This window comes from Pseudorca crassidens, chromosome 15 (genome assembly GCF_039906515.1).
Source record: "Pseudorca crassidens isolate mPseCra1 chromosome 15, mPseCra1.hap1, whole genome shotgun sequence".
NCBI classification, from domain to species: Eukaryota; Metazoa; Chordata; class Mammalia; order Artiodactyla; family Delphinidae; genus Pseudorca; species Pseudorca crassidens.
Genome location: NC_090310.1, coordinates 37,593,235 through 37,620,628, shown reverse-complemented (window position 1 = coordinate 37,620,628; position 27,394 = coordinate 37,593,235). Strand labels below are relative to the sequence as shown.

The 27,394-nt window shown below is 40.3% G+C and overlaps 1 protein-coding gene across 4 annotated transcripts in view; it reads right to left on the bottom strand.

Moving 5' to 3' along the window:
* The window catches only part of MEIOB (meiosis specific with OB-fold), a 29,582-nt gene extending 4,836 nt beyond the window's left edge, over positions 1-24,746 (bottom strand). Inside the window, exons 1-11 of one of the 4 annotated variants that reach the window (XM_067707057.1) lie at positions 24,575-24,746; positions 20,337-20,413; positions 17,982-18,039; positions 13,763-13,894; positions 11,728-11,800; positions 9,361-9,556; positions 7,123-7,223; positions 6,171-6,223; positions 5,988-6,083; positions 3,147-3,248; positions 1,531-1,684 (exon numbers count right to left, since the gene is read on the bottom strand). In XM_067707057.1, the coding sequence (XP_067563158.1) occupies positions 1,531-1,684; positions 3,147-3,248; positions 5,988-6,083; positions 6,171-6,223; positions 7,123-7,223; positions 9,361-9,556; positions 11,728-11,800; positions 13,763-13,894; positions 17,982-18,039; positions 20,337-20,405 (1,034 nt within the window). In that variant the 5' untranslated portion in view covers positions 20,406-20,413; positions 24,575-24,746. Of the gene's footprint in view, positions 1-1,530; positions 1,685-3,146; positions 3,249-5,987; positions 6,084-6,170; positions 6,224-7,122; positions 7,224-9,360; positions 9,557-11,710; positions 11,801-13,762; positions 13,895-14,069; positions 15,651-16,419; positions 16,581-17,981; positions 18,040-20,336; positions 20,414-24,574 lie in introns of those variants that run through there. The other 3 variants (XM_067707058.1, XM_067707059.1, XM_067707060.1) reach the window with 3 other exon arrangements.
* Between the last annotated feature and the right edge of the window lie 2,648 nt (positions 24,747-27,394).

Here is a 27,394-nt window from a genome sequence, read left to right as displayed (position 1 = left end):
GCAGGTATGTTTGTTTATCTCCTGGCTCAGAGTTTGAGGGCAGGAATCCCGTCTTGTGCCTAGAAAGCCTGAGTTCCATGAATGCTCATTTGGTCCTGTACTAAGTCCTCTGTACATCCACAGAATAACCTGAGGGTTGGGGAGGTTCACACTCTAAATGCTGCTAGCACTGCTAGTGACACATTCTCCTCTCTTTAAGGGGTAATTCCATGCTCTTCTATATTTTTGAAGCAGTCATTACTTTGCCAATTTGAATAGGCAGAGACTAATTCAAATTTCTCAAGCAGAGGGAATGATCTGAAGATACTGGTTTCTTGTAAGCCACAGATCAACTTTTGAATTAAGTTTTAGATACTTTTCCTCAGATATCAATATTAAAGATGTAGGAAAAATAAGGGAGACAATAACATTTTTTTTAATTTTTGAAAAATATTTTTCAAAAAATAAACACCTGCCTTACACAACAGCCTCTACATTAGTTTTTTTCAACTTTAACACCAAATCATACAATGTTTTAAAAATCCATAGGTCAATTTCTTGATTGTGGTGGTTTATCATTTCATACATAATAAAACTATATGAAATTTCACATACACACGATGCATATTAATCTGGGGAAATCTGAATAAGATCAGTGGATTTAATTAATGTCATTACTATCTATGATGTGATACTATAGTTTTGCAAAATGTTACCATTGGGGGAAACTGCACAAAGTGTACAGTTTATATATTATTTCTTACAGTGCCATGTGAATCTAGAACTATGTCAATAAAAATGTCAATTATAAATCCATAGGGAGGCTTTCACAATAACATTTTAGAATTTTCTTGCCAAGCATTTTTTGGCTAAGATTATTAAATCTACTTGGGTTTACTTTTCTATGCAAGTAGATACTAACTTTGACCTAGGAGAGGTTGGAAATCATATTCTTCATACAGTTGAAATAATTTATTAAAATGCTATTACTTGTATTGCTATAGGATGTGGTCACCAAAATAATTTTCAAATTGTCATAAAACAATAGTTTCTCATCCCAGCTAAAAGTTTCGACATTATTATATCTTTCTATTTTAGGGTTGCTGAAACACAGTAAATTAAATTTTGCTTTAAAAGGCAATTATAATTTTGAATCTAAATAGTTTGTCAAATGCATAACCACTTATGCATAATGCATAACCACTATTCAAATGCATAACCACTATTATGTCAAAGAATAGCTTAACTTTTATAGAGTTTAAAATTTATTAACAAGGGGGCTTCCCTGGTGGCACAGTGGTTGAGAGTCCACCTGCCGATGCAGGGGACACGGGTTCGTGCCCTGGTCTGGGACAATCCCATATGCCGCGGAGCGGCTGGACCCGTGAGCCATGGCCGCTGAGCCTGCGCGTCTGGAGCTTGTGCTCCGCAACTGGAGAGGCCACAACAGTGAGAGGCCCATGTACCAAAAAAAAAAAAAAAAATTTATTAACAATAACTGTTTTTATTTCTTACAAGAATGAACTTTCTAAAAGTAATTTGGTTGCTTACCATCTATTTCGAACTACTTTTGTAGTTTCATCATCAATGTTCAGTGTAGAAATGTAAGCATAAAGAATTCCATAGATAGGATCAGCTTTTCCTTCATTCTTCAAAGCTTTTACCTTTAATTGTTCAACTGTATAGACATCAACTATTGTATTTACTAAAAAAAAAGAAAAGTCATGGAAGTTCTAAATATATTCTAAGAACTCCAAAGGATTATATCCAAATAGAAAAGCTACAAAGCTCAAATGAGAATACGTAGTAGCTTAAGTTATGTAATAGAAAAATTATTATATATGATATATTAAAACTGATTATATAGAAGGACATAAAAGCAAAAAAGGAAAAGAATGAGAAATTAGTCTTTATTAAAATGAATAATTTCTGATCATCAGAAGATTCCATTAAAAGAATGAAAAGGCAAGCCATAGAGTGGGAGATGCTAGCAATCTATAAGGAGATAAAGGGTTCATATCCAGAATATCTAAAGGATTCTTAAAAATAAATAAGAAAAAGACAAGTCAACTCAATTTTTTAAATGGTGAAGAGACTATATTTATTTATTTATTTATTTTTGGCTGCACCACGTGGCTTAGTTCCCCAAAAGCCAAGCCGTGCAGCCGAAAAACAAAACAGAACAAAACAAAACAAAAAAAACAAAAAGAAAGAAAGAAAGGAAACATGTTAAATATCCCCCAGGAAAGCATAACAAAGTTCTTCTTTTACAAGTTAATGTGACTTGCAGCATAACTTATTTCATGCTTAATTCAATTGTTACTCTCTCGAGAGGAATTATTAGGAAGTATTTCACCTCCTAGGATGAAGTTACAAGAACGGGCCTTCAGGGAATGATTGAAGTTTTCCCTCTGCTTTCCGCCATTCTCCTGAGTGTCTAAGCATAAGCCACAGACGGCAACAAACCACATCCCTTTTTTTTTTTTGGCCACACCACGAGGCATGTGGGATCTTAGCTCCCCAACCAGAGATAGAACTCACGTCCCCTGCTTTGGAAGCATGGAGTCTTAACCACTGGCCTGCCAGGGAAGTCCCAGCATCCCTTTTAAAGTCAAGCTTCAGTCTGGGGTCTGTGAACACATGACATTTTATGCAAAATTCTATGTGTGGGTACAGCTACTTTTCTGGGGAAAGGGTCATAGCTCTCATCAGATTCGCAAAAGGTTATATAGGCCTCCAAAAGTTTTAAACTACCTTTTAAAAAGTGGAAGTATAGGGCTTCCCTGGGTGGCACAGTGGTTAAGAATCTGCCTGCCAATGCAGGGAACACGGGTTTGAGCCCTGGTCTGGGAAGATCCCACATGCTGCGGAGCAACTAAGCCCGTGAGCCACAACTACTGAGCCTGCGCGTCTGAAGCCTGTGCTCCGGAACGGGAGAGGCCTCGACAGTAAGAGGCCCGCGCACTGCGATGAAGAGTGGCCCCCGCTCTCCGCAACTGGAGAAAGCCCTCGCACAGAAACAAAGACCCAACACAGCCAAAAATAAATAAATAAAAAGTGGAAGTGTAGCAGTTACATAATAAGAATACAATATCTTTTACTAAGTAACTTTACAGGCCCAAATTCTGGCCTTTTAAAAATTCAAATAATATTTAAAGGTCACTTACAATTTGTGGATTCTTTCAAATAACTGTCAATTTCATCATCCAGAAGATTCGTTTCTTTATTTTCTCTTATAAAATTCAATAGGATGTTAGCTTCTGGTGTATCTTAATTGAAAATGCATAATAAGTAAACAGCAAACTGATTATTTTTTAAATCACTGTAAATGATCCAAAATTATTTTTACCAGTAAAAAGTGAAGACGTATAAGAATACAATCAAACACAATATTACAAAGCCACTGACAATGTGATGGGGTGCTCCATTAACACAGAGATGTACACCAGATATCATGAGTTTAAAGAGCAGCTTACAAAACATTGTCATACAATTCCCTTTCATTTTAAAAAAGATACATAAGCAAAATTATCTGGAAGAATATGTATCAAAGAAATGATTATCTCTTATGAGATGGTGAATTTACAGCTGATCTTCCTTTTTATGTATTTTTTGAATTTTATATGTATTTATTTTCTAGTCAGAAAAAAAATTTTTTAAGGTTGTTTAAAAAGCTTGCCCCAGACTTGCCTGGTGGCGCAGTGGTTAGGAATCTGCCTGCCAGTGCAGGGGACACAGGTTTGATCCCTGGTCCGGGAAGATCCCACATGCCGCGGAGCAACTCAAACCGTGTGCTACAACTACTGAGCCTGCTCTCTGGAGTCTGTGAGCCACAACTACTGAGCCCACGTGCCACAGCTACTAAAGCCCATGTGGCTAGAGCCCATGCTCCACAAGAAGAGAAGCCACCACAATGAGAAGCCTGTGCACCGCAACGAAGAGTAGCCCCCCGCTAGCCACAACTACAGAAAGCCCAATGCAGCCAAAAATAAATAAATAAATAAAAAGATTTTTAAAAAGGTTCTTATAATTAAAAAAAAAAAAGACCTTGCTCCTCGGGACTTCCCTGGTGGTCCAGTGGTTAAGAATCTGCCTTCCAATGCAGGGGATGTGGGTTTGATCCCTGGTCAGGGAACTAAGATCCCACATGCCATGGGGCAACTAAGCCCGCGCACCACAACTACTGAGCCCGAGTGCTCTAGAGCCCACGCGACACAACTGGAGAGAAGCCTGCCTGTGTGCTCTGGAGACCGCGCACCACAATTAGAGAGTCTGTGTGCCACAACTAGAGAGCTTGTGTGCTCTGGAGCTGTGTGCCACAACTAGAAAGAAGCCTGCGTGCTGCAACTAAAAACCCCACATGCCACAACGAAGACCCGAAGCAGCCAAATAAATAAATAAAATACTTAAAAAAAAAAAAAAAAAAAAACTTGCTCCTCAAGTTGGGACATGAGTATCCTCAGGAATAGTGAGATAATGTGCCAGAAGGCACGAATCTGATTTTGAAGAGGGGCTCTCTAACTCTGACACCCTTCAACTCCAAGCCCCAACCTCTAACACCTGCTTGTCTTCAGCCCTCCCTCACCATCTCCAACATTCTGCAAACCGTCCTGCCAATGCTTGGACCCCCTGACTCCCCTGGACAGAGTCAGGGTTTCTTCCTCCTCGTCCTGTTGTACCACAAGTCTTATCACTGTTGGTTCTTTCTCAGAACTAGACTGGAATCCCAGACAGGGGTTTTGCCTTTTCATTTCTGTGCTTCAGTTATAGTGACTATCCTTCCATCCATCTGAGCATCCATCCACTCATGTACTTCCTTGTTCCAGAAAGTGTTAAAGTTACCTCAGTAGTTGTCAAATAAAAGGCATTCACTAAATATCTGTAAATTAATGAGCATCCTGGGACAGAAGTTGGTAGGAAGGGTGGGGTGTAGGCACTGCTGTCAAGAGCTCTAAGGACAACAGGGTCATCCCAGACTGTCTGTGGGGGGACAAATTCTTCCTTCCCCATCTGATGAACTCTCTCGGGGCAGGAAGCCTGGACATGCTGGCTAGGATGAAAGCTCAAACCATTTAGAGGTTCTTAACTTCTACGTGGCATGTGTAGCCCAGGAAATTAGAAATAAGACTCATTTAAATAAGCATATTGAAATTCACACACCGTTATACATATTCTCCTTTATATTTGTCTCCTTGAGAAATAAGGCATTTATTCTAATGATGTTAGTATTGCTCAAAACACTTTGACATTTCCCCTTTGAACCTGTTTTCAGAGCCAAACGCACAACATCCTTCAAATCTGTCTCATTAACTTAGTCTTGAGGTGTTTTTTTTTTCTTTTTTTGCGGTACGCGGGCCTCTCACCGCTGTGGCCTCTCCCGCTGCGGAGCACAGGCTCCGGACGTGCAGGCCCAGCGGCCATGGCCCACGGGCGGAGCCGCTCCGCGGCATGCGGGATCCTCCCGGACCGGGGCACGAACCCGTGTCCCCTGCATCGGCAAGCGGACCCCCAACCACTGCGCCACCAGGGAAGCCCAGTCTTGAGGTTTTGATACGATTAATACTGTCAAGTTTGATAACCTATTCCACCAGACAAATCCAACTGGGCCCGTGAGACACAACTACTGAGCCTGCGCATCTGGAGCCTGTGCTCCGCAACAAGAGAGGCCGTGACAGTGAGAGGCTCGCGCACCGCGATGAAGAGTGGCCCCTGCTTGCCACAACTAGAGAAAACCCTCACACAGAAACGAAGACCCAACACAGCCAAAAATAAATAAATAAATAAATAAACAAATTTTTTTTTTTAAAAAATGAGTCTGGTTTTTCACATTTCTTTTGTAAAGATATCAAAGATATAGCTCATTGTAAGTTTTTCAAAGTCATATAAAGCAGTTTTTCACTTTTAATTCAAATGAAATCCAAGCTTCATTCTTAAACACACTGCACAAATATTAGAATACATGATGTAGTCATTTCCAAAGGGACAAAAAATTTCAGATAGCTTTTTACCTGGATTAGTTGTAATAATCGTTTTTGAGATTACAGTTGCTGTCATGGAGTTCCGAAATTTGTCAAAACTTATTCTTACATCTGAGGCAAATATTACTGTTTGGGAAAAAAGCCATTTTAAAATTATTACACAGGGGGATAAAAAAATGACAAATATTGAACGCAATCATTGAAGTATTATACCTGTTTCTCGTGGCACCCAGCTCTGTGCAAGTAGAATAGATTCATTATCCCAACTGCATGTGTTAAAAAAGAAGTGATAAAAATCAAATAAATTAGAAAAAAACTGGCAGTGACCACATTATTTACCAGAAAAAGGATGTCTTAATGGATGAGGTTAATAATCCCCCATACGGTCCAAGGCACAGTTAAGGATTTTGGCTTCTCCTGCATTTTGCAGGGCTACACTGCCTATTTCACAGAAAATTTAACACCTATGAAAATCATTCCTTTCAGCACCTTTCATCTCTAACAACTTCTGCTCCTTCAATTCCTTCTTTTCCTATTACCCAGGTCACTCCAGGCTAGTTAGAACTGAGTGACTACAAGTTTAAAAATTTTGAAGTCACTCTTTCCTGCCATTAAGGGAGGGCCCCCACCATGGATAAACTGCTCGGGGGACTTGATAGGTTGAAGCCCTGTTTCAAATTAAGTGCTTTCTTTGGTACCCAGGCATCTGGAGTCTAAACAATACCATGTTATACCCTGTGATGCTTCAGGATGTAGCCCTGCCCCACATCTGACACACTGGGAGCCCCATAGAACCCAGCCTGTGACAATGCTTGCTTTTCTACCATCTTTCCATGGGTACCACCCAAGGAATCACAGAAAGTCTGGCTTGTTCTTTATCAATGAGACTTAGTAAATGACGATTTGTTACAAAACAGAGTACAATAATAAACAAGTTACAGTAGAGTTCATCTATGAAATCCCATGCCATCTAAAGATCTCATTTTAAGGTAATCATAGACTGTAATGACTCAACATACAAGAGAAAGGTTTATTTTTTAAATATCATTTCTATATCATTACTCCTCTCCTGATATGAAATCCATCATCTCCTGATGAAATTAAAATGTCTGACTTGGTGATAATAGCACAGATTTCACAGTTTGGAACAGATGTGGGAAGTTACCATATCATTGCAAAAGAAGGCTCTGTCTCATCATAGAGTTTAACTTCACACCTCTGGCCTTTTCTTTGGTCTGAAGTTGTAAAGTATTTTGGCTCTCCAACCTTAGAAATTGAAGAAAATCATTATTTTTCTTCACCTACAGTTGTAGAGGTACTTAAATATTTGTTGATGGAAATACTCAAATGTTTACCTTTTAAACAACAAATTAGAAATATCAAAATAGCTAGAATCACTAATATATATTTGATGATTTAACAGCATCTTTTATCTCTGAACCAGGTGTATTTAAGTTGTAAGTCACACACTTTGATTGAAGAGAGATACAGATATGTGTGCTTTAAGTCAAGACTGTGGGATCTTTTCACCATGTCAGAACAAATGCTCCATGACAAGTCCCTGGGTGGCATCTATGTGGACTCAGTGAGGGTAGAAAGTACATTTTCAATATCTGTGTATCCCCATGGCTTAGCACAGGGCCTGGCACGGAGTTAATGTGATTGGATGAATTCATCTCTCTGGGCCTCAGTGTCCTCGTCTTGCTAGCCCAGGTATGGATATTGATACCCCCTTTGCTGCCTTCCTAGGGACAAGCTGGTGAGAATCGAATGAGGGATACATGGGAATGTGCTTTGATATACCGTCTGATTCAGTCCACACTGTGGTGTAAGAGGATCATGGACGTGGAGGTGAACTCAGGGGCCCTTCTGTGCCCTCAGGGAGTTCTCAATGGAACAGCAGCACCTCTGATGGTCACACAGCAATGGCCCAAGCATGGACAGTCAGCTGCCCCCTATGCCACTGTCCCCCATGCATCTATTGTCAGGGCTGAGCTCCTTAGGAAGGAGCTGAAGAAAGAGTCACAGCTGCCTGCAGAAGAGAGCATCTAGAAAGAAAGTCAGAGGAAAGGACAGCCAGAGTATGAGAGAGGCCTACCATATCACAGCATGCAAGAAAACTGTATGAAAAGGAGTTTTAAAGTGAAGAGACCTAAGTAGAGGCGAGAAGGAAGAAAACAGGTTAAATAAAAACGTAAAGATAAGGAAATGTAAGAGGGATGGAAGCAAAATGGGAGAAAAAAGGCATGAAAATAAAAGAAATAATATAATCCTATGAAAGGTGGTACCAGACTCAAGGGGTGGAGGCAGGAAGGGGGACATGGAAAAAGCTGTTGTAGGTTTTATATTCATACTGAGTTTTAGAAAATCCTTACTACATTGTGATATAATGGCATTATATGGAATTTCAGGGAAATTGAGAGATCATATCCTGCCTTTAAGTAAGATTGAACCTAAGTTGCCCAGAAATGAATTTTTCCCATTTTTCATGACTGTCATATTGGGTGTTTATTCCTCCATCCTGAATGATACTGAGTGTTCACTGTGTGGCAGGCACTGTGCTGGGCTGGGCTGGGCTGGGCTGGGGAACAACACAGGCAGGCCTCTGTTGGCCTGTCACGGGGATAGTCGACACTCAGTCATTTAATATGGAAACGCAATTAGCAATTACTTACAACATTAACTATAAGTACCTAAATCTATTTCCCATTTTTTTGTCTTCTGATTATCATCATTCTGTATATTGAGAAATTCTTCTTGCCCCTTTATTTATGTACTTTATTTTGTGAAAATTTGCTCCCTGCCAAGTGATTCTAGTCTGTCCAATGGAGTTCAAAACTTGCTGCAATAATTGGGTAAGAGGGAGATGTGGAAGCAAAGGATGGTGAGACATTCCCCGGCACCCCATGGAGTGTCGTTCTGCCCTGGTTTTCAGCACCTGATGCTATGCATTAGCTCACAGGGCCCCTACTGCAGCACCGTGGGTTTCTCGCTCTCTCCCCCAACTCAGGACAGCTCTGAGAACACGCACTGAATTGATTCCTTGATTTATTCAACTTAGGCCCCTTCAAAGAACTTCCTGGAGATCTTAAAGTCAATGAATTTACCCTTTCTATCTGTGCCTTTTGTTTAACTCAAGTATGAAAAGCTCTCATATAGTTAGCGGATCATTTATGACTGTGTACTGCATTTAACATTCAAATACAATTTTATTTTGCTACTCATTCACAGGTAAAATGCTGCTTTCCCTTTAATGAGAAGTGTTATTTTCTAAATTCAATGGAGGATGCATCAAGATACAGAGGAAATTTTACTCCAGTTGATTATTACTTTCCAAACACAAATAAAATGATAGAACTCCCCCCACCAAATTGAACTTGGCTTTGTTGGGGTTTTAACTTACCAACCTCACAGCTGCAAGGACATTAATAATTCTCCCATCAAGACTGTGTCCGTTTGCAACAATGTCACCCAATGAATAATAATCACAAGACTCTTTAACAGGTAAGTATATCAAAGAAAGTAGCTTGGCATCCACTTCATAACTGGAACAAACTTTTACCATTGAGTGATTCTCACTGAGCAATAGTTTATAATCGCTAAATTGTAAAAACACACACCAAGAGTTAATATCAAATGATTTTCTAATAGAAAAATACTTCAGAGTTCACAGTTAAACTTTGGTTGTAACTTAAACTATATTTTAAAAATCATATTAAGAAGATTTATACTTTTCACTCTTAGAAACATTGAAAAGCTTTGTAAAATATTTTTTGTCTAAAATGTATTTTCATTAAGAAAATGTTTTAAAGACCAACTGTGTCTGAGTTTTAAGCACACTAATAAGTCTGATCTTGCACAATACTGAGTTTCAGTTTCTTTCTCTGTAAAAAAAAAAGGGGGTGTAAAAGCACTCTAAAACATTGTGTGTGGGGGGGGGATTTCCACCTCTATGACACTGACTGCCCTGCCTATGTGCTTCCCTTACCTCTGTGGTGCTCTGTAGGAACAGATGCACAATATTTACACAATTGAGGTGCTCTTCCCCTTCCAGCCAATCAACTTCCAAGTGTCCTCCATGGAGCATCTTTCTAGTCCTCTAATCCAGAGCCTCCCCCGCTCCCCCTCCCCCTGCTACTGCTTTAGGTGTTTCCCTCATCACTTCTCACCCAAACTACTGCTTGTCTCCTAAGCTTTGTTCCCCTACTGTCTGTCCTCAGGTAGCCAAAGTGATCTTCCTAAACCACGAATATGAATATATTTCCCATCTCCAAAGATCTTCTGGGCTAGCCATCACCAAAGCATGAAGTTGGTACAACAAGCAAAGCTGTCTGTGAAGTGTCTCTGCTTCTCTCTCGAGCTTCTCCTCCTGCTGTTCCCCTGCCTATATTCCAGCCACATCATATTCCTAGGCTATGAAACTACCACTTTAGAGAAGAACGTAGTCAAACATCAACAGTTTCATAAGGTTTAAACTACTATTAACTGTTCTGGAAAAGGCCAGGAGGTTTCATGTTTGTTCCCTCTGCCAAGGATGCTCTTCCCTCCCTCCATTCATGTGTTCATTCCATAAACACTTACTGAGAGCCTATTATGTGCCAGACCTTAGTCTAGGCACAGGGGGTACAGTGGTGAGGAAGACACACAAGACTTATGATCTCACGGAGTTTACATGCGTGAGAGGGAGACAGATAAGAACAATTAATCAAATAATCCCAGATTGTGATCAGGGTTATGATGGTACACATACACTGTGTACAGGACGAAGTCCTAGTAATGCAGACTGGAAGGGCTACTACAGACAGAGTAGGTGGGGGAAGATCTAAGGAGGTGACATTTAAGCTGACACTTCAATGAGAAGAGCAAATAAGATTGTTCTTTGCAGAGGGAAGTGAACATGCAATGCTGTTAGTGCAGAATGAGCCCAGGATGTTCATAAAGTGGAGGACTCTTCATGTGGCTGCAGAGAAATGAGACCTATAAGATGAGGTCAGAAAAATGGGTGCAGGTGCACGTGTAGTAGAGACTTTTGTGCCCACCCAGAGCTCTTTACCAGCTACTCCCTTCTCTCTCGAGATTTGCCCTCAGCCAGAAATACCTTTAAGCCTTCCCTCCTCTACAGGAATAGGGGGTGGACTTCAACCAATAACTTGTAAATACAGGGTACAAAAGCCCAGGCCTCTTTCTTTAGGGTGGTACCACTTTGAGGTGCCACTCATGCTCCAGAGCTCCCATCTGGGTCAGGATGAGACTGGGCTCCTGCTGAACCTGCCTCTTTGCTCACCTTCCCCCCAGTGCTATCCTTACAGGCTGCTTCTAAGGGCTCTCCCTCAACAAATCATCTGCACAAAAATCCTCCTCTGGGCTCTACTTCCAGGTAACCTGAACTAAGATAGTAAGGCATGTGAAGAGAGTTATAAATTGAGATGAAAAAATGGATATATGACTTCCATGATTTACCTTTTCACTGTTCAGCTTTAATGTGACTAGAGTCAGATTTTTGTAATCTAAGAATGAGAATCAAAGCACTAAAAACAAAGCCATTTTTTATGTGATCCTATGTCAAAGTAAATTATTTCATAATCAAAGATAAATATTATGAAGCAGAATTAAACTCCTAATTTTCAAACTGAAGTATACACCTTTAATAAGCTCTCTGTTAATCTGACATGCAAAAACTTATTAGTAATAATCATTCTGGCATAAACTTATTAGTAATAATCATTCTGACATAAAGTAATAATCATTCTGACCTCTGTGCTAGATTTACCTAGGAGTTGCAGGGCTGAACTTTTCTTCTCTTTCTAATTCCTTTCTTTGGATCAGGGGATTTTCAATTATCACTAAAACAGAGGGGAAAATATGATGCTATTACAAAAAAGTAACAGGATAAGTTTAAAAAATGAGTGTACATAACAATGAACATTACAATGTTATTTCTAATTTTGAGTTGGTGTTATGTATCCTTCATAATCATTTTCTTGTGGCACTGTGAGCAACAGAATCCTGGGGTATGACCAATCAATTTGATCTCAGATGACATTTCTTATATTTTGTGTTTAAATCCCAACATATGATCCACATTAATATTACTTTATTGAATAGTTACAGTGAACATTTGATTTGGTTACAACATGCCCTTCTATAAAATAAATTGATCTTCACCCAATTCACAGCTGTCCTCAAAAATAATAGTGGTAGTTAGAAAGAGCAATGCAAAATCTGGGTCCTGATTTGAGCCCCACAACTTATCAGCTTTATGACTTAACATTTTAGGGTTTTCATTTCCTATGGTCTATGTTAGAGTTTTATGTGCTCTATTTTGCTAATTCCTCACACAACCATCCCTCATTATTATCCGTTTTTCCAAATGAAGAAATTGAAGTTCACAGAGGTTAAATAACCTTCTTGAGGTATTATATCTAGAAAGTAGTAGAGTTGGAATTAGAACTGTTCTAATTCTATTTGTAATTCTAATTTAAAAATCTGTAATCTTTTCATTCTACCACACCAAAATCTTATTTACTTTTATAAGCATCATCAGATTTACACCTTTAAAATCCCTTATCTCATTCATCCTCACAACAGCCATCAACATGGAACGTAGGTTAATACCGAAATATATCTTTAGCTCTAGGTAACTAATGTTCTGGCATTCATCCAAGAAATTCATCCAAGAAATGTTTTGCTTGTAGGAGGAGTAGGGTGTGGACTTCAGCCAATAACTTGTAAATACAGGGTACAAAATCCCAGGCCTCTTTCTTTAGGGTGGTACCACTTTGAGGTGCCATTCATGCTCCAGAGCTCCCATCTGGGTCAGGATGAGACTGGGCTCCTGCTGAACCTGCCTCTTTGCTCACCTTCCCCCCAATGCTATCCTTACAGGCTGCTTCTAAGGGCCTGTAAAGTTTTTGCAAAGTTTGCAAAGTTTTCTGCCTTCATAGTTCATATGTTCAACTACCTTATTATTCAGTTAGAGAGATACTATATGTAATCCTGAAAGTTAATAATATGATTGGGTGCTGAGTAACTAGTATGGGTACTAGGCTGCTTGATACTGCAGGGTTGGAGAGGAGTAGTTTAATTGTCCGTGTTACCCTTTCCCTTCTTTTTTCTACCATGAAAGAGAACTGGTATACATGCTTTCTTGTTTCTTGTATGAGGCTAGAGCTGTCATCTATTGAGTGACTAAGTTCTACACTTTATAACAGGCACACTATCTCATTTAACATTCACAAGCATCTATAGGGTATTAATTCATAGTGGAGACCCAACAAGATTAAGAAATTTTCTCAAAGCCACAATGTAATAAAAGTTGGTACTTGGAATTGAATTCAGATCTACCTGTTCTCAAAGTCTTGTTCTTTTCAATATACTACACTGTACCATAGAGGGCTATTGGGGTGGGTAGATGATATGAAAGATTTGGTATTTTAGGCTGAAGGTTTCTTAAAATCCGTTAAAATTTCAAATATCTTTTATCAAAATCTATTTAGCATCCCTATTATAATTTTACAGGAAGATAAATGATTAGAGCCACAAGAGGGACTGATGCAAAGTGAAACAGAAATAAACCAAAGATCATAGAGCTACTTAGTAAAAATATGTGATTATCATGTTTGTATGTTTCAATTAAATGCTGAATGCCTTGTGTTATACTCTTAACACTTGACTTTTTTCTGGTAAGGTTCTTGAGAATAAGAATTGTGTCTCATTTCATTTTGAGTCCCTCAGTGTAGTTATCACAAACATATCATGGGAATAATACTGTAAGAGAAACAGTTTAAGAATCAATGCCAACTTACCACACTCCCCAACACGAAAGCTGTCAGAAAGTGATCTGATGTAATCTTCCTTGCCCCACGATGTTGCATTTACAAAATGGGTTGTTGAATCACGAATGGTGAAACTGAAAGTGTACCTTTCTGATCCAATATCTAAGGAAAAACCAATGCTTTTATTTTTCAAATGAAAATTTTTATTTTAACTTTGAACAAATATGATTATTTGATGCTAAAAACACTCAAACACATGGTGTAAAATATTATTTCAGATATAAATTATATAAGTTATGCTTTTATGAATTCAAAGCTGCCAAGGTAGATAACTCACCTCACTGTTACCCCTATGTTTCCTTTCCCCAGTTATCTGTATATTTGGAGGGAAATGACATGTAGGCTTGAACCATCCTGATATTAGCTTAGAGTCTCCATTTCTCTCTTACTGTTGTTTTAACCTAAGTCATAATTCAGATCTAAATTATTTCAAAACAAATAAACGTGTGCTGCTAAAAGATACCACTAGGGGTCAGCAAGTACTTTTTTTCCAAAATAAAATTTCTTTATTGTTTTGCTAATTTAAAAAGTAATACAGGGCTTCCCTGGTGGCGCAGTGGTTGAGAGTCAGCCTGCCGATGCAGGGAACACTGGTTCGTGCCCCGATCCGGGAAGATCCCACATGCCGCAGAGCGGCTGGGCCCGTGAGCCATGGCTGCTGAGCCTGCGCGTCCGGAGCCTGTGCTCCACAACAGGAGAGGCCACAACAGTGAGAGGCCCGCGTACCGCAGAAAAAAAAAAAAAAAAAAGTAATACAAAACAGCGTGGTACTGGCACAAAAACAGACACACAGATCAATGGAACAGGATAGAGCGCCCAGAAATAAACCCGCACACTTATGGTCAATTAATCTACAACAAAGGAGGCAAGAATCTACAATGGAGAAAAGACAGTCTCTTCAATAAGTGGTGCTGGGAAAACTGGACAGCTACACGTAAAAGAATTAAGTTAGAACATTCTCTAATACCATATACAAAATAAACTAAAAATGGATTAAAGACCTAAATGTAAGACCAGATACCATAAAACTCCTAGAGGAAAACATAGGCAGAACACTCTTTCACATAAATTGTGTCAATATTTTATTGGATCCATTCCTAAAACAAAGGCAATAAAAGCAAAAATAAACAAATGGAACCTAATTAAACCTAAACGCTTTTGCACAGCAAAGGAAACCATCAACAAAATGAAAAGACAAACTACTGAATGGGAGAAAATATTTGCAAATGATATAAACAATAAGGGGTTAATATCCAACATACATCAACAGCTCATACAACTCAACATCAAAAAAACTAACAACCCAATTTAAAAACTAGGTAGAAGAACTGAATAGACATTCTTCCAAAGAGGAAATGCAGATGGCCAACAGGCACATGAAAAGATGTTCAATATCACTAATTATCAGGGAAATACAAATCAAAACAACAATGAGCTATCACCTCACACCTGTCAGAATGGCTATCGTCAAAAAGAACACAAATGGGCTTCCCTGGTGGCGCAGTGGTTGAGAGTCCGCCTGCCGATGCAGGGGACACGGGTTCGAGCCCCGGTCCGGGAAGATCCCACATGCCGCGGAGTGGCTTAGCCCGTGAGCCATGGCCGCTGAGCCTGCGCGTCCAGAGCCTGTGCTCCGCAACGGGAGAGGCCACAACAGTGAGAGGCCCACGTACCGCAAAAAAAAAAAAAAAAAGAACACAAATAACAAACGCTGGCGAGAATGTAAAAAGGGAACCTTGTACACTGTTGGTGGGAATGTAAATTGGTGCAGCCACTGTGCGAATCAGTATGGACGCATCTCAAAAAACTAAAAATAGAACTACCATATGACCCAGCGATTCCACTTCTGAGAATATATCTGAAAAAAACAAAAACACTAATTTGAAAAGATACATGCACCCCAATGTTCATAGCAGCATTATTTACAATCGCCAAGACATGAAAGCAACCTAAGTGTCCATCACCAGATGAATAAAGAAGTTGTGAGATATATATATATATATATACATACATATATATATATATACACACACACACACACACATATATATATGCACAATGAAATTTTTACTCAGCTATATAAAACAATGAAATGTTACCATTTGCAGCAGCATGGATAGACTTGGAGGGCATTATGCTAAGTCAAATAAGTCAGACAAAAGACAAATACTGTATGATATCATTTATATGTGGAATCTAAAAAATACAACAAACTAGTGAATATAACAAAAAAGCAGAATCACAGATAGTGGTTACCAGTGGGGAGACGGAAGGAGGGAAGGAGGGAAGGAGGGAAGGAGGGAAGGAGGGAAGGAGGGAAGGGGGGAAGGGGGGAAGGGGGGAAGGAGAGAGGGGCAATATAGGGGTAGGGGATTAAGAGGTACAAACTTCTAGGTACAAAATAAGCTACAAAGATATACTATACAACACGTGGAATACAGCAAGTATTTTATAATAACTACAATGAAATATAACCTTTAAAATTGTAAATCACTATACTGTATACCTGTAAGTTCTATAATACTATATATCAACTATACTTCAATTTTAAAAGTTTTTAAAAAGTAATACAACCTAACATACAAATGCACATTATAGATATCTATTGAACTGTGATTAGTGCTTACCTTTGGGGTGGGGGCTGGGATGGGAAAAGTTGAGGGTTAAATGAAGAATTTCTCTTTTTGACTCTATGACCTTCTGCACTGCTTGAATTTTTTATGACAATATATTGATATGTGTAATGTTTTTTAAAGTCAGTAAGCATATCTTCTCCAAAAAAGGAATACTGTACAGACAATTATAAAAAATAGTCAAACACTACAGAAATGGTACCCTACTCTCACCGTCTAATAGGTAAAAATTTTATTTCATTGCTGTAATTTAAGCAAATATATAAATATTGACCTTTTCTAATTCATATATTTCAAGTCATTCCTTTTACAGCTTAGAAAACAGAGATGCAGGATTTCTCAAACTATTCAAGTGGTAATTCTGATCTAATTAATTATGATGCAGTAAAGAGAAGACAAACGAGTATGGGTGGGAGATGACATCTTTGTTATTTACCTCAAAAATAACAACAGAATATTATAAAAAATAAAATGAAAATAAAGGTACCTATCACTACACCATAAGTCAATTAACACAGCCACAATTAATTGTCTTCTTCTGTCAAAATTACTGGCTGGCTGACTAGAGCTCGGATTCCCTCAGGCTGTTTAGAAGGACTTATACTGTACCTTTTAATAAAAAGCATTGACACTTCAAAAGCTAATAATAGTGAATTGCTACTTTTGGCATTCTATAGTTTATCTCTGCATGTAAACTACAAAAGTTTGAGAGTCAGTTGATTTTAAAAATCCAATTTTAGTCTCGGATTGTGTTTCCATAGTCCTAAAATTCTTGCACAGTTCAAGCAACTCAAGAAGAACCACTAAAGCCAAACTTAACTGTATTTTCCACATGTGAAAGATGATTTTTTTCCACTGAATTGTCTGGTTCTTTGAGTAAATACATAGATACTGCTGCCATACTTCTCTCGCTCAACACTGTCAGGACATATCCCTGCTGGAAAACCTTCCTCCTTATCACTTTCTGTCTTCTATGAAGATTTACCTGTGTACTTGTATCTCTTAGGCTGATATTGATAGTTAACATGGAGTTCTTACTGTGCCTTACACACCCTTCCATGTATGAGCTCATTTAATTCTCATCCCAGCTTTATTTACCCCGATTTCACAGCTGTACATAGAATAGATCTCAGATGACTCGTGCTGAGCCCAGTCAAACTAGCTCCACGTCCATCCTTTCAGACACTTTGATAACTGAGGATGATGAGACTACATACAACGTCTCTCTCTCTTACCTTTCCACCAGGTTTTACACAGTGGAGGTGCTCAATAAGTACTCGTTGATACACATTAATGAGTTGACCAATTTAGCTATTTTAGTACTGTATACACAGCTTTTTAAATTGTGTTTTAGAGATATCAAATAAAATCATTAAGAATGATTTAAGGCCACACATGTGGCCTTAAATCAAGTACTTTACCATGCAATAGGGAACATGGCTGTTGCTCTTAGGGAGTTAAACAGGCATGAGAAATTTAATCACTTAAATATATTTTGCTGTAGTCATAAGCCACAGTTGATGAAAAATGAAGCAAAGAGTTAAACAGAACTCAGCTTTTTCTGTCTGGAAAGCCTTTGACATCTGTTTTTCCAATAACTATGCCGATTATTTTCTGAAAAACAAAAAGGTTATAGAAGACAAATATTAAACACAGATGGAGATGGTAAATTTAATTTCATGGACTTGTTGTATTTTACTGGCTCTAACAAACATTTTTAACTAGGAACCATTTAAATGTATTTATTCCAGACAAACATCTAAAACAACTTCATAAATGTTCAGCTCCACAAGGAGTAGTACAAAGTAATAAGACAGTTAACTGATATTACAAATATAATCATTTAATACTTAGTATGTTTCTACTTTATTTTCAATCATTAGGTGGAGCACAGTAACTGGCCTATGCTATCAGTCCTTACTGAATTCATTCAAAGCACATGTATACTGCAATTTAATTTGCCATGGTCTTCAAAGCTTTCTTTTATATAGGGTTTTCTAACAATCCACATAAAATTGCTTAGCTTCTTAATGCAAACATGATGAGAGTAACATAAATTAGATTGTAACAAAACTTGCATATTGCTGCTAATAAATCTAAGCTCTGAAGTCCTAGATCTTAAACCTTAAAGATATTAACATCTTTAAAAATTTTAAAGTTCTCTTCAGTGACTAACAAAGAAAAATTAAGTATTTTTTAAATGTTTTAAGAAATAAAAATAACTACCTTTTTCTGAAAGGATGAATTTATATCACTAATTCTAGCAACTGATTTTAACCTTGCAATAATCTGTTACATTTAAAATACATTCAAGGACTTCCCTGGTGGTGCAGTGGTTAAGAATCCGCCTGCCAATGCAGGGGACACAGGTTTGAGCCCTGGTCTGGAAAGTTCCCACACGCCAGGGAGCAACTAAGCCATGCACCACAACAAAGTGAGCCTGCGCTCTAGAGCCCGCGTGCCACAACTCCTGAAGCCTGCATGCCTAGAGCCCGTGCTCCGCAACAAAGAGAAGCCACCACGGTGAGAAGCCCACGCACTGCAATGAAGAGTAACCCCCACTTGCTGCAGCTAGAGAAAGCCCGCGCACAGAAACAAAGACCCAACGCAGCCAAAATAAATCTGAAAAAAATATAAATAAAATACATTCAAGCTTTTAAGACTACCACATCCTAGCTGAGCTATTAGCTAGTCTTATTACATTTAGACATATTACTATTATTTCTTTAAATTCCATATGCATGCAGATCTCACTGAATTTTGTTGGGAAAACAACTAATGGAAATATTGAGTAAAATTTTCTAACTGAAGAGGCAATTAGCAAATAGTTTACCTTTCAAGAAAAACTGTAACATCAATAATTATTTTTAACATTAATAAAGTTTAAATTGCAAATTATTGAAGTTATATGTAAATTTATCCCATTTTAAGAAATCTGATTTGCAAATTCTAAATGTAAACAGCAGACTGCTGGGGGTAGGAAAAGTAAGGCAGTATGATAATTGCTTTACAATGAATTCTTCACCTTATAAGATGATTCCACCTAGATTTCTTTTAAATAAATAACAATCTAGGCATACTTGACATGACTGATTCCCCCACAATCCCTTCCCCCAAAATGAATTTTCACATAATGATTTCAGAAATATATCTTTTGTGTACCTTTATGTCATAAAAGCAGCATAATAGCAAGTATTTCAGTATATAACCTGGGCAATTTGACTAGAGAATAGATACTGCTGAACGACAATGTTTTAATTTTATAATGCTAAATTTGAGTACTCATTAAATATTTAATTAAAATATAGTACAAGGACTTCCCTGGTGGCGCAGTGGTTAAGAATCTGCCTGCCAGTGCAGTGGACACAGGTTTGATCCCTGGTCTGGGAAGATCCCACATGCCGCAGAGCAACTAAGCCCATGCACCGCAACTACTGAGCCTGCGCTCTAGAGCCTGCGAGCTACAACTTCTGAAGCCCGTGTACCTAGAGCCCGTGCTCTGCAACAACAGAAGTCACCACAATGAGAAGCCCACGCACCACAACAAAGAGTAGCCCCAGCTCACAGCAAGTAGAGAAAGCCCGTGCAGCAAAGAAGACCCAATGCAGCCCAAAATAAATAAATAAAATAAAATATAATACAAGTAAACTTTTGATAATTTTTAACAATCGCTAGTCATATCTACAATCTCCTAATCCGTAGACAAAAGAAAGACTAATTTTCATTTAGCTGGCATAAATACAAAGAAGTTTAGGAGTGTTTAATATCTAACAATCACTAATGCAGTATCTGTATACTTGTCAATTATACAAGCACGTGTTGAAACGAATCAATAATGTTGACATAATGTAATATTACCACCTAAAGTTTCAACAGAGATCAAATGAACCACTACCACCGCTGAAACCTACCAGATTAGCCATATTTGGATGCAGGTCTGAAAGTGCAGTAAAGTTCTTTGATGCAATGGAGTTAGCCATTCTTTTATCTGCATATTAGAAAATATAACTTAGATGCATAAATTAAACAACTGAAATAAACCTTGAAAAATTCCAAGACTGAAAAAAGAATTTATTAGGAAAGTACTGGATATTCTACTCATTCTTTGGGAAAACTTTATGTTACAACAATGAAATGCAAGTTAGATTCAACCTGTAAAAAGCATGTTTCAAAATGTCCACTTAAAGTTTTGAATGATAGAGTTAGGTTTAAATTTTTAACTTTCACTTTTCAAAAAAATAATTTAGCAATATTTGAGCCCCCTGCAAATTTAGTTTCAGATGAGAAATGATTCAATGGGACATTTGCAGATTTAAATATTTATTACCATAAAGCCTACTTTAAAAAAACATAGCAAAACTCTATTGTAACCACCTTGAATCATGCATTTAGTTACACTGTGTAAGGGTAGTACTTTATCCTCACCTCTGGATGGTAAGTAAGCTCCATCAGGGCAGAGGTAGGATCTTACAAATTTTTTGTATGTGCATTTCAATGCTACCTTGCACGTAAAAAGCACTCAATAAATAAATGAAATGGTGGCTTGTCCCTCAATATCATCACTAGAAAAGGTTTTAGTGTAATAACAACTGTCAGCTACACCAAACTAGCAGATTTACTCCATTTCACTTCATATTACGTGGCCTCTTTAACAGTGAATGCCCTCAGCTACAGGCTGCACTTTCAGGACATGTCGCATAATACGTTTCAGGAAGACTGTGGAGTTAGTCAAATATGATTATGAATTCCAGCGCCACTAGTTTGTAGTCAAATGTTTTGAATTACTGAGCTTTAATTTCTTCATCCACAAAATATGGATAACATCTACCCTACAGGGTTGTTGTGAGAATTCAAAATAATGTACGTAAGGTGCCTAGATGTTCACAGGCTCTTGACAGATGAGAACACTGCTTTTCATTCTTATCCAATGTAGCAGCTTCTGCATTCAAGCCAGAATAAACAATGGGGAATTAAGCAGCTTTAAGGTCCTACTTATTCTTCGGCCTAGTCTGATCTGGCTTACTATGCAATGTCAGTCTCTGAAATTCTTGACAAACCCTGATGGATTCATTCATTCATCCATCCACTCAACGAACATTTATTGAGAGCCTGTCAAGTGCTACACACTTGAGGTTAGAGAGGAAGAACTATTCAGTAGCCAGATTTTGTGTAAAAACACTATCCATCTACATATTGAGTTCTCCAAATTTTTACCCCTTAATATCTCTTGGTGGTTATTGACTTACAAGTAATATCACATGAACTCTTTGAAGTTCCTTCACTTTCTACTATTATTCAAAATATATGGTGATATACCTTAGTGTCTGTCTACCAAAAAAATGACAACTTGCTTCTCTACACGGACATTTTGAGAAATACAAAATTACCATGAAATAAAGAGCTCAATATGGTGATACAGAGATTATACGATTCAACAGCAACTACTGTCCCTTCTACTTTCCAAATATATTTTAAATGTCTCCTTTTCTCCATCTCCGATGCCATCTCCTCAGCCCAAGGCTCAGTCATTCCTCATCTAGAGTACTGCAATTACCTGGTTTTTATACATAGTTTATTCATTCAACATGCGTCGGTTGAGTGTCTGATATGTATCAGGCCCTGAATCAGGATGGGGGATGGCTCAGAGAGCAGCAACGAAAACAGAGGGCCAGATGTGGGACTAGTGGCCTCAAGGCCACTGACTCAGATACTTGATAAGGGTAAAAGGAAAGAAGAGGTGGTGGTGAACCTAGTCTGGTTAAGGTAACATGATGGCAATGTAACAGGTAATAGTTGTGGCGTGTCTACTATGAGGCTGACCCTATACCACAGACTAGATACACCATGACCATCTCTGACAGCCTCCCAGCCCAGGTCTCCCAAATTCCCTTCCCTGTGTTCTGTGCCCTCCTCCTACTTTTGAAGGGCAACCTCCCGCCTGGACCGGAGCCCAGCCTGACCTGGCCAATTCCTCCCAGGGCCTTCCTGGTCCCTTGCTTTAGGTTTCATGAGGGCATGGTAGGGCCCAAGCCCCTCATGCTCCTACTTGCTACAGCTTTCCTCCAGAGGACAAAGCTGCACTGCTTGGTCCTTACTCTCGTTGTGGCTCTGGAAAAAGAGAAGGGGACTCTGGACCCAGACAAGGAAGAGGCATTGCTAGCTGCTGGCTCTGAGAAGGTGTCTGACCCACAGGTCAGCTGAGGCTGTCAGTCAGACCCTCAGGGCAAACCCCACCAACTTTCTGATTTTGATGCCATTGTCTCAAATTCTGAGCAGGCCAGAGTGAGCAGACCTGGGGCCTTGGTATACACAGTTTCCTCTTCCTTGAGCCTCCTCTCCAATCCCACCCTCACATCTTCCCAAGACAGGATCTTCAGCATTCTTTGGATCTCAAGGAGAAGACTTTCCTACTACCCTCCTTCAAGTATCCCCCAGCCTCTATTCCCTCTCTTAGCATTCCTAATTCATAATTGTTGCTTGTGTGCTGTCTTTCTCCCTCATCACAGAGTGGGGTCTATGATGATAGGCTGTAATGTGAAATTATTGCTATAATTAACTTTTTGGATAAATAGAATTTTAGTTAACAGCTAATTTTACATTTATATCCAGCATTTAAATTATAGAAACAAGTACAGTTTATATCCTGCTATTCTAGATAAATAGAGCTTTCAAACAGCTCAGCAATGATGGTCCTATAATTTGCTATTTTACTCTGTGCTGGGGCTACTACAGAGAAGTCCTCTTTATGTGGTTATTTCTATACATGGAAATCCCCCCAAACTTTCATCACAAACCAAAGATTTTCTAACAAACTTTGACAAAATTGGTCACCTCTCACAGAGGGGAACAGTCGCTCAATTATCTTTATAAATCCATTTCAAAAAAGTAGATTTTACTCCTCTTACTGCTTCAATGGGAACTCAGCAAGTTTTGCACTTTTTTTAAGTTTTTTTTTTTTTTTTCCCGGCCCCATCGTGTGGCTTGTGGGATTTTAGTTCCCCAACCAGGGAATGAACCAGGCCACGGCAGTGAAAGGGCCAAGTCCTAACCACTAGACCACCCACCAGGGCACTCCCTGTATTTTGAAATTCTAGAAGAACGCTTGTTAATAACCTTTCAAGGTAGTTTCAAATTTTCTAACTAAAAGCTGTTTTGAAAAAAAGAAGAAGAGAAAGAGAGAGAAAGAAAGAGGGAGGGAGGAAGGAAGGAAGGAGAGAAAAAGAAAGGAAGGAATGAATGAAGGAAGGAAGGGAGGGAGGAAGGAAGGGAGGAAGGAAGGGAGGGAGGAAAGAAAGAGGAAACATGCATGACTTGCATTCAAATACCATTTCCCAAAGTTTATCATTTCACGCCCTCCTCACACTTTTGCACCTTATAGATGATAAGTCCAGCGCTTGGCAAACAGGGATTGAAAGCGGTCCCTTTGAAACCCTGAGGTGAAATGTGACTCTTCTCCCTATTCACTCTGTTTTAAAATGTATTCTGAAGATTCCAACTCTATGACATTCCGGAAAAGGCAAAACTGTAGAGACAGCACACCACCTAAAGTTGCGGGAGGGAGGGGTGAGTCGTGGGTAGGGAGTTTCCGAGGCAGTGAAACTGCTCTGAAGGATCCTGTAACCCTGTGTGTCCTTAGGCATCTGTCAAACCCACAGAATGTCCAACACCAAGCGCGAACCCTAACGTAAGCCAGTCTCTGGAGGGAACTCATTTTTGAGTCACTGCAGGACGTGGGTATATATCTCGCATAATTACACCCCCGCGTCTGCACTCGCCGCGCTCTACGCGGACGTCCACACTCTAAGGTGTTCTGCGTGTTTCTACGTGACTGTGTCCCCGCGTGTTTGGACTAGAAGCCGAGGTCACCTGCCCGCTTCGCATCCGGGCGTGTTCTACGAACCCTAACCCGCCGGCTTCCACCGCGCGGGGAGACGGGGGTGGCCCGAGGGCCGGCCAGGACTCGGGGCCGGGGGCTCGGCGCAGGCCTCGCCTTCGTCACCACCCGCCAAGTGCGCGGGCAGCTGGGAGGGGAGGCCGCTCCCACCGCGGACGCCGCAGCCCTGAGATACGCCCTCAGGAGCGGACGAGAGCCAGCCATCCGCCGCCCACAGCCGCGCGGGACCCGCCGCCCGCCGCCACCGGGCTTCACCTCAGGCGTCCGCGCCGGCTTCTCCCGGGAGCGCTCGCTTAGCCGCTCCTCGCACCTGGACAGCGGTCCGCCACACACAGGCCCCACCCGGCCGCTTCTCCACAGCGCGTTCGGCCCACAACCCAACAGCTCGACTACGGTCGCGCGAGGAATGCCGCGCGACCGTTAGCGCAGGCCCCGCCCCGCCTCGCGCTGGCCCCGCCCGTCCCGAGAGCCGACTCCACCCACGCCGACTCTGCCCCGACTCCGCCGACCTCAGACTTCGCCCCCGAATCCGCCCCGAATCCGCCCTCCCCGCCCCACGAGCTCCGACTCCACCCACGCCCGGGCTCTGCTCCGACCCCCCAGCTCCGACCCCACCCCCGCCCCGCCCCCGAACTCCGATTCCACACACGCCCTGACACCCCCAGAGTTCTAACTCCTATCCCGCCCCGCCCCTGCGTCCTGACTCCGCCCTCGACCCTGCCCTGTTCCCTCGGGCTGCATTGAGGGCCTCCGTCCTTCTGGAGTGCGGGTCATGAGGAGCGAGACTCCGGGAGGCTGGGCGCGAGTGGTTCCCGTTTCTTTCCTTTCCCGGGGCCCCAAGCCTGTCCTCCAGACTCGAGGACCCTCCGGGGCGGGAGTCCGGGGTGCTAAGAACCAGGCGCCCAGGAAGATGCTGGGGATCTTTTCTGCTGAAACACGGCAGAAATGCAGGAGGCGTTGCTATAGAAAGTGCAGCAGCTGAATGCACACCTACAAACAAGTGCTAGTGAAACCGGGGAAATCTGGAAAAGACTGGGTGTGTCTACTTCAGTAACCTAGTTGTGAGCTTGCAGGATGTTCTGATTGGGGAGAAGTGGATCAAGTGTAGCAGGGATCTCTATTTTTTCTTATACTGCGTGTGACTCTATCTCAAAAGAAGAGTGCATGGAAGAAAAGGGTGCATGATTGCTCATAAGGCTTTTAGAAGGGGAGTGGGTGCTGGATGCAGACCCTGTCACCTGATGGGGGAGTGTGAAGGAAGACCAGGCTGCTAGAACAATAACGATAAATACTGATGACGCTATTTATATCATTTCAGATATATACATATAGATATACACTATAAGTATAATTTGATGTGCTAAATATTGAGCTTAGGTGAACCTGATAAAACATCGCTAGATTTTTAGTTAGTACCATTTGGAAATCTTTTTAGTCTGACTTATAAACTAATTTTTGTTAATAGAGTACTAATCAGGGACAAATAAGTTAAGATCCAATAACAAAATCCTTTAAATTTGTCACCAACGACTGTCCACATGTAGCATTACTTAAATTATTGAGCTTCTTTCTTTAAAAGGAAAAACAACTTTGATACTTATTAAACAACCATATACGACAAAAGAAAAATACAACATCAGGGGCAAGTCTTATGTAGTTATCAAAACATAGTGTTTTTTTGTTCGTGTGTGTGTGTGTGTGTGTGTGTGTGTGTGTGTGTGTGGTTTTTTGTGGGGTTTTTTTGGCAGTGCTGTACGGTTTCCAGGATCTTAGTTTCCTGACCAGGGATTGAACTCAAGCCCCAGCAGTGAGAGCACCGAGTCCTAACCACTGGACAGCCAGGGAATTCCTTCCTTTGTTAGTTTTTAATTTCCTAAATAATAGTGGAAAGGAAAATGAAGTACCTGCATTCCCACCACTTAAGATTTAATAGAGGGCTTCCCTGGTGGCGCAGTGGTTGAGAGTCCGCCTGCCGATGCAGGGGACACGGGTTCGTGCCCCGGTCTGGGAAGATCCCACATGCCGCGGAGCGGCTGGGCCCGTGAGCCATGGCCGCTGAGCCTGCGCGTCCGGAGCCTGTGCTCTGCAACGGGAGAGGTCACAACAGCGAGAGGCCCGCATACCGCAAAAAAAAAAAAAAAAAAAATTTAATAGAGAAAGCTTTAAAATTTTTTCCATATTCCTTTCTAGTCTTTGTCTTCACAAGAACTTGCGTTGATCTTCCCTAAAGATTTTAAGTCAATTCTAAAGAAAAAAAAAAGGTATAGAAATAGTTTGCATGCACTTTTCATTTGAACCTCAGTGGGGGAATAATATTTTAAATTTTTGTTTTTATTTTTTCATATTTTAGCAAATTAATTTTTGCTGAAAGCTATCTAAGATTAAGCAAGCATAGTCAGCCTCACCAGGATACAACAGGCTTTTCATAAGACATGCTGCTTCGAAACACAAGCCTGAAAGAGTGGGATTGTTTGATGTTAATAATAAAATTGGGACCCCCCCCTCCCTCGTTGAGTAAAGCATTCATTTCTTCCATTTTTTATAGCAATTCTGTGAACTTGCTTTTTTCTTCACAATAGAATTAACTTAATACATTTTGGATGGATGTGAACAGAAGCAAGGACAGGGAATGCCTAGCCTTGCCACTTGATGTAGAAGTCGAGGGTGAGTGAACAAAGGTCAGCACTGAAAAATACTTGTGTGTCTGGCTAAAGAAATGGCGTGAGGCTACACTCGTCACCTCCCGGGAGCATGCCAGCCGTCAGACCATCAAGGAGCATGTCACAAAGGCGTGACAGGGAAAACATGTAGTAATCAACTTCACACGTACTAATTGGTGGGGAAAAAATGGACAATTCTTTTAATGAATTACAAGACCACCTTTTATTTATTCAACAACAAAATAACTTTTCTAAAGTTGGTCCAGTGATTACAATATCCCTCCCAGGAGCTGAAATGCAGGCAACTTAATTATTAGTCTCACTCTCCACTCTTCCGTCTGTAATGGGACCAGCCAACATTTAAACAGATTGTACAACAAGGACCTACTGTATAGCATGGGGAAATGTACTCAGT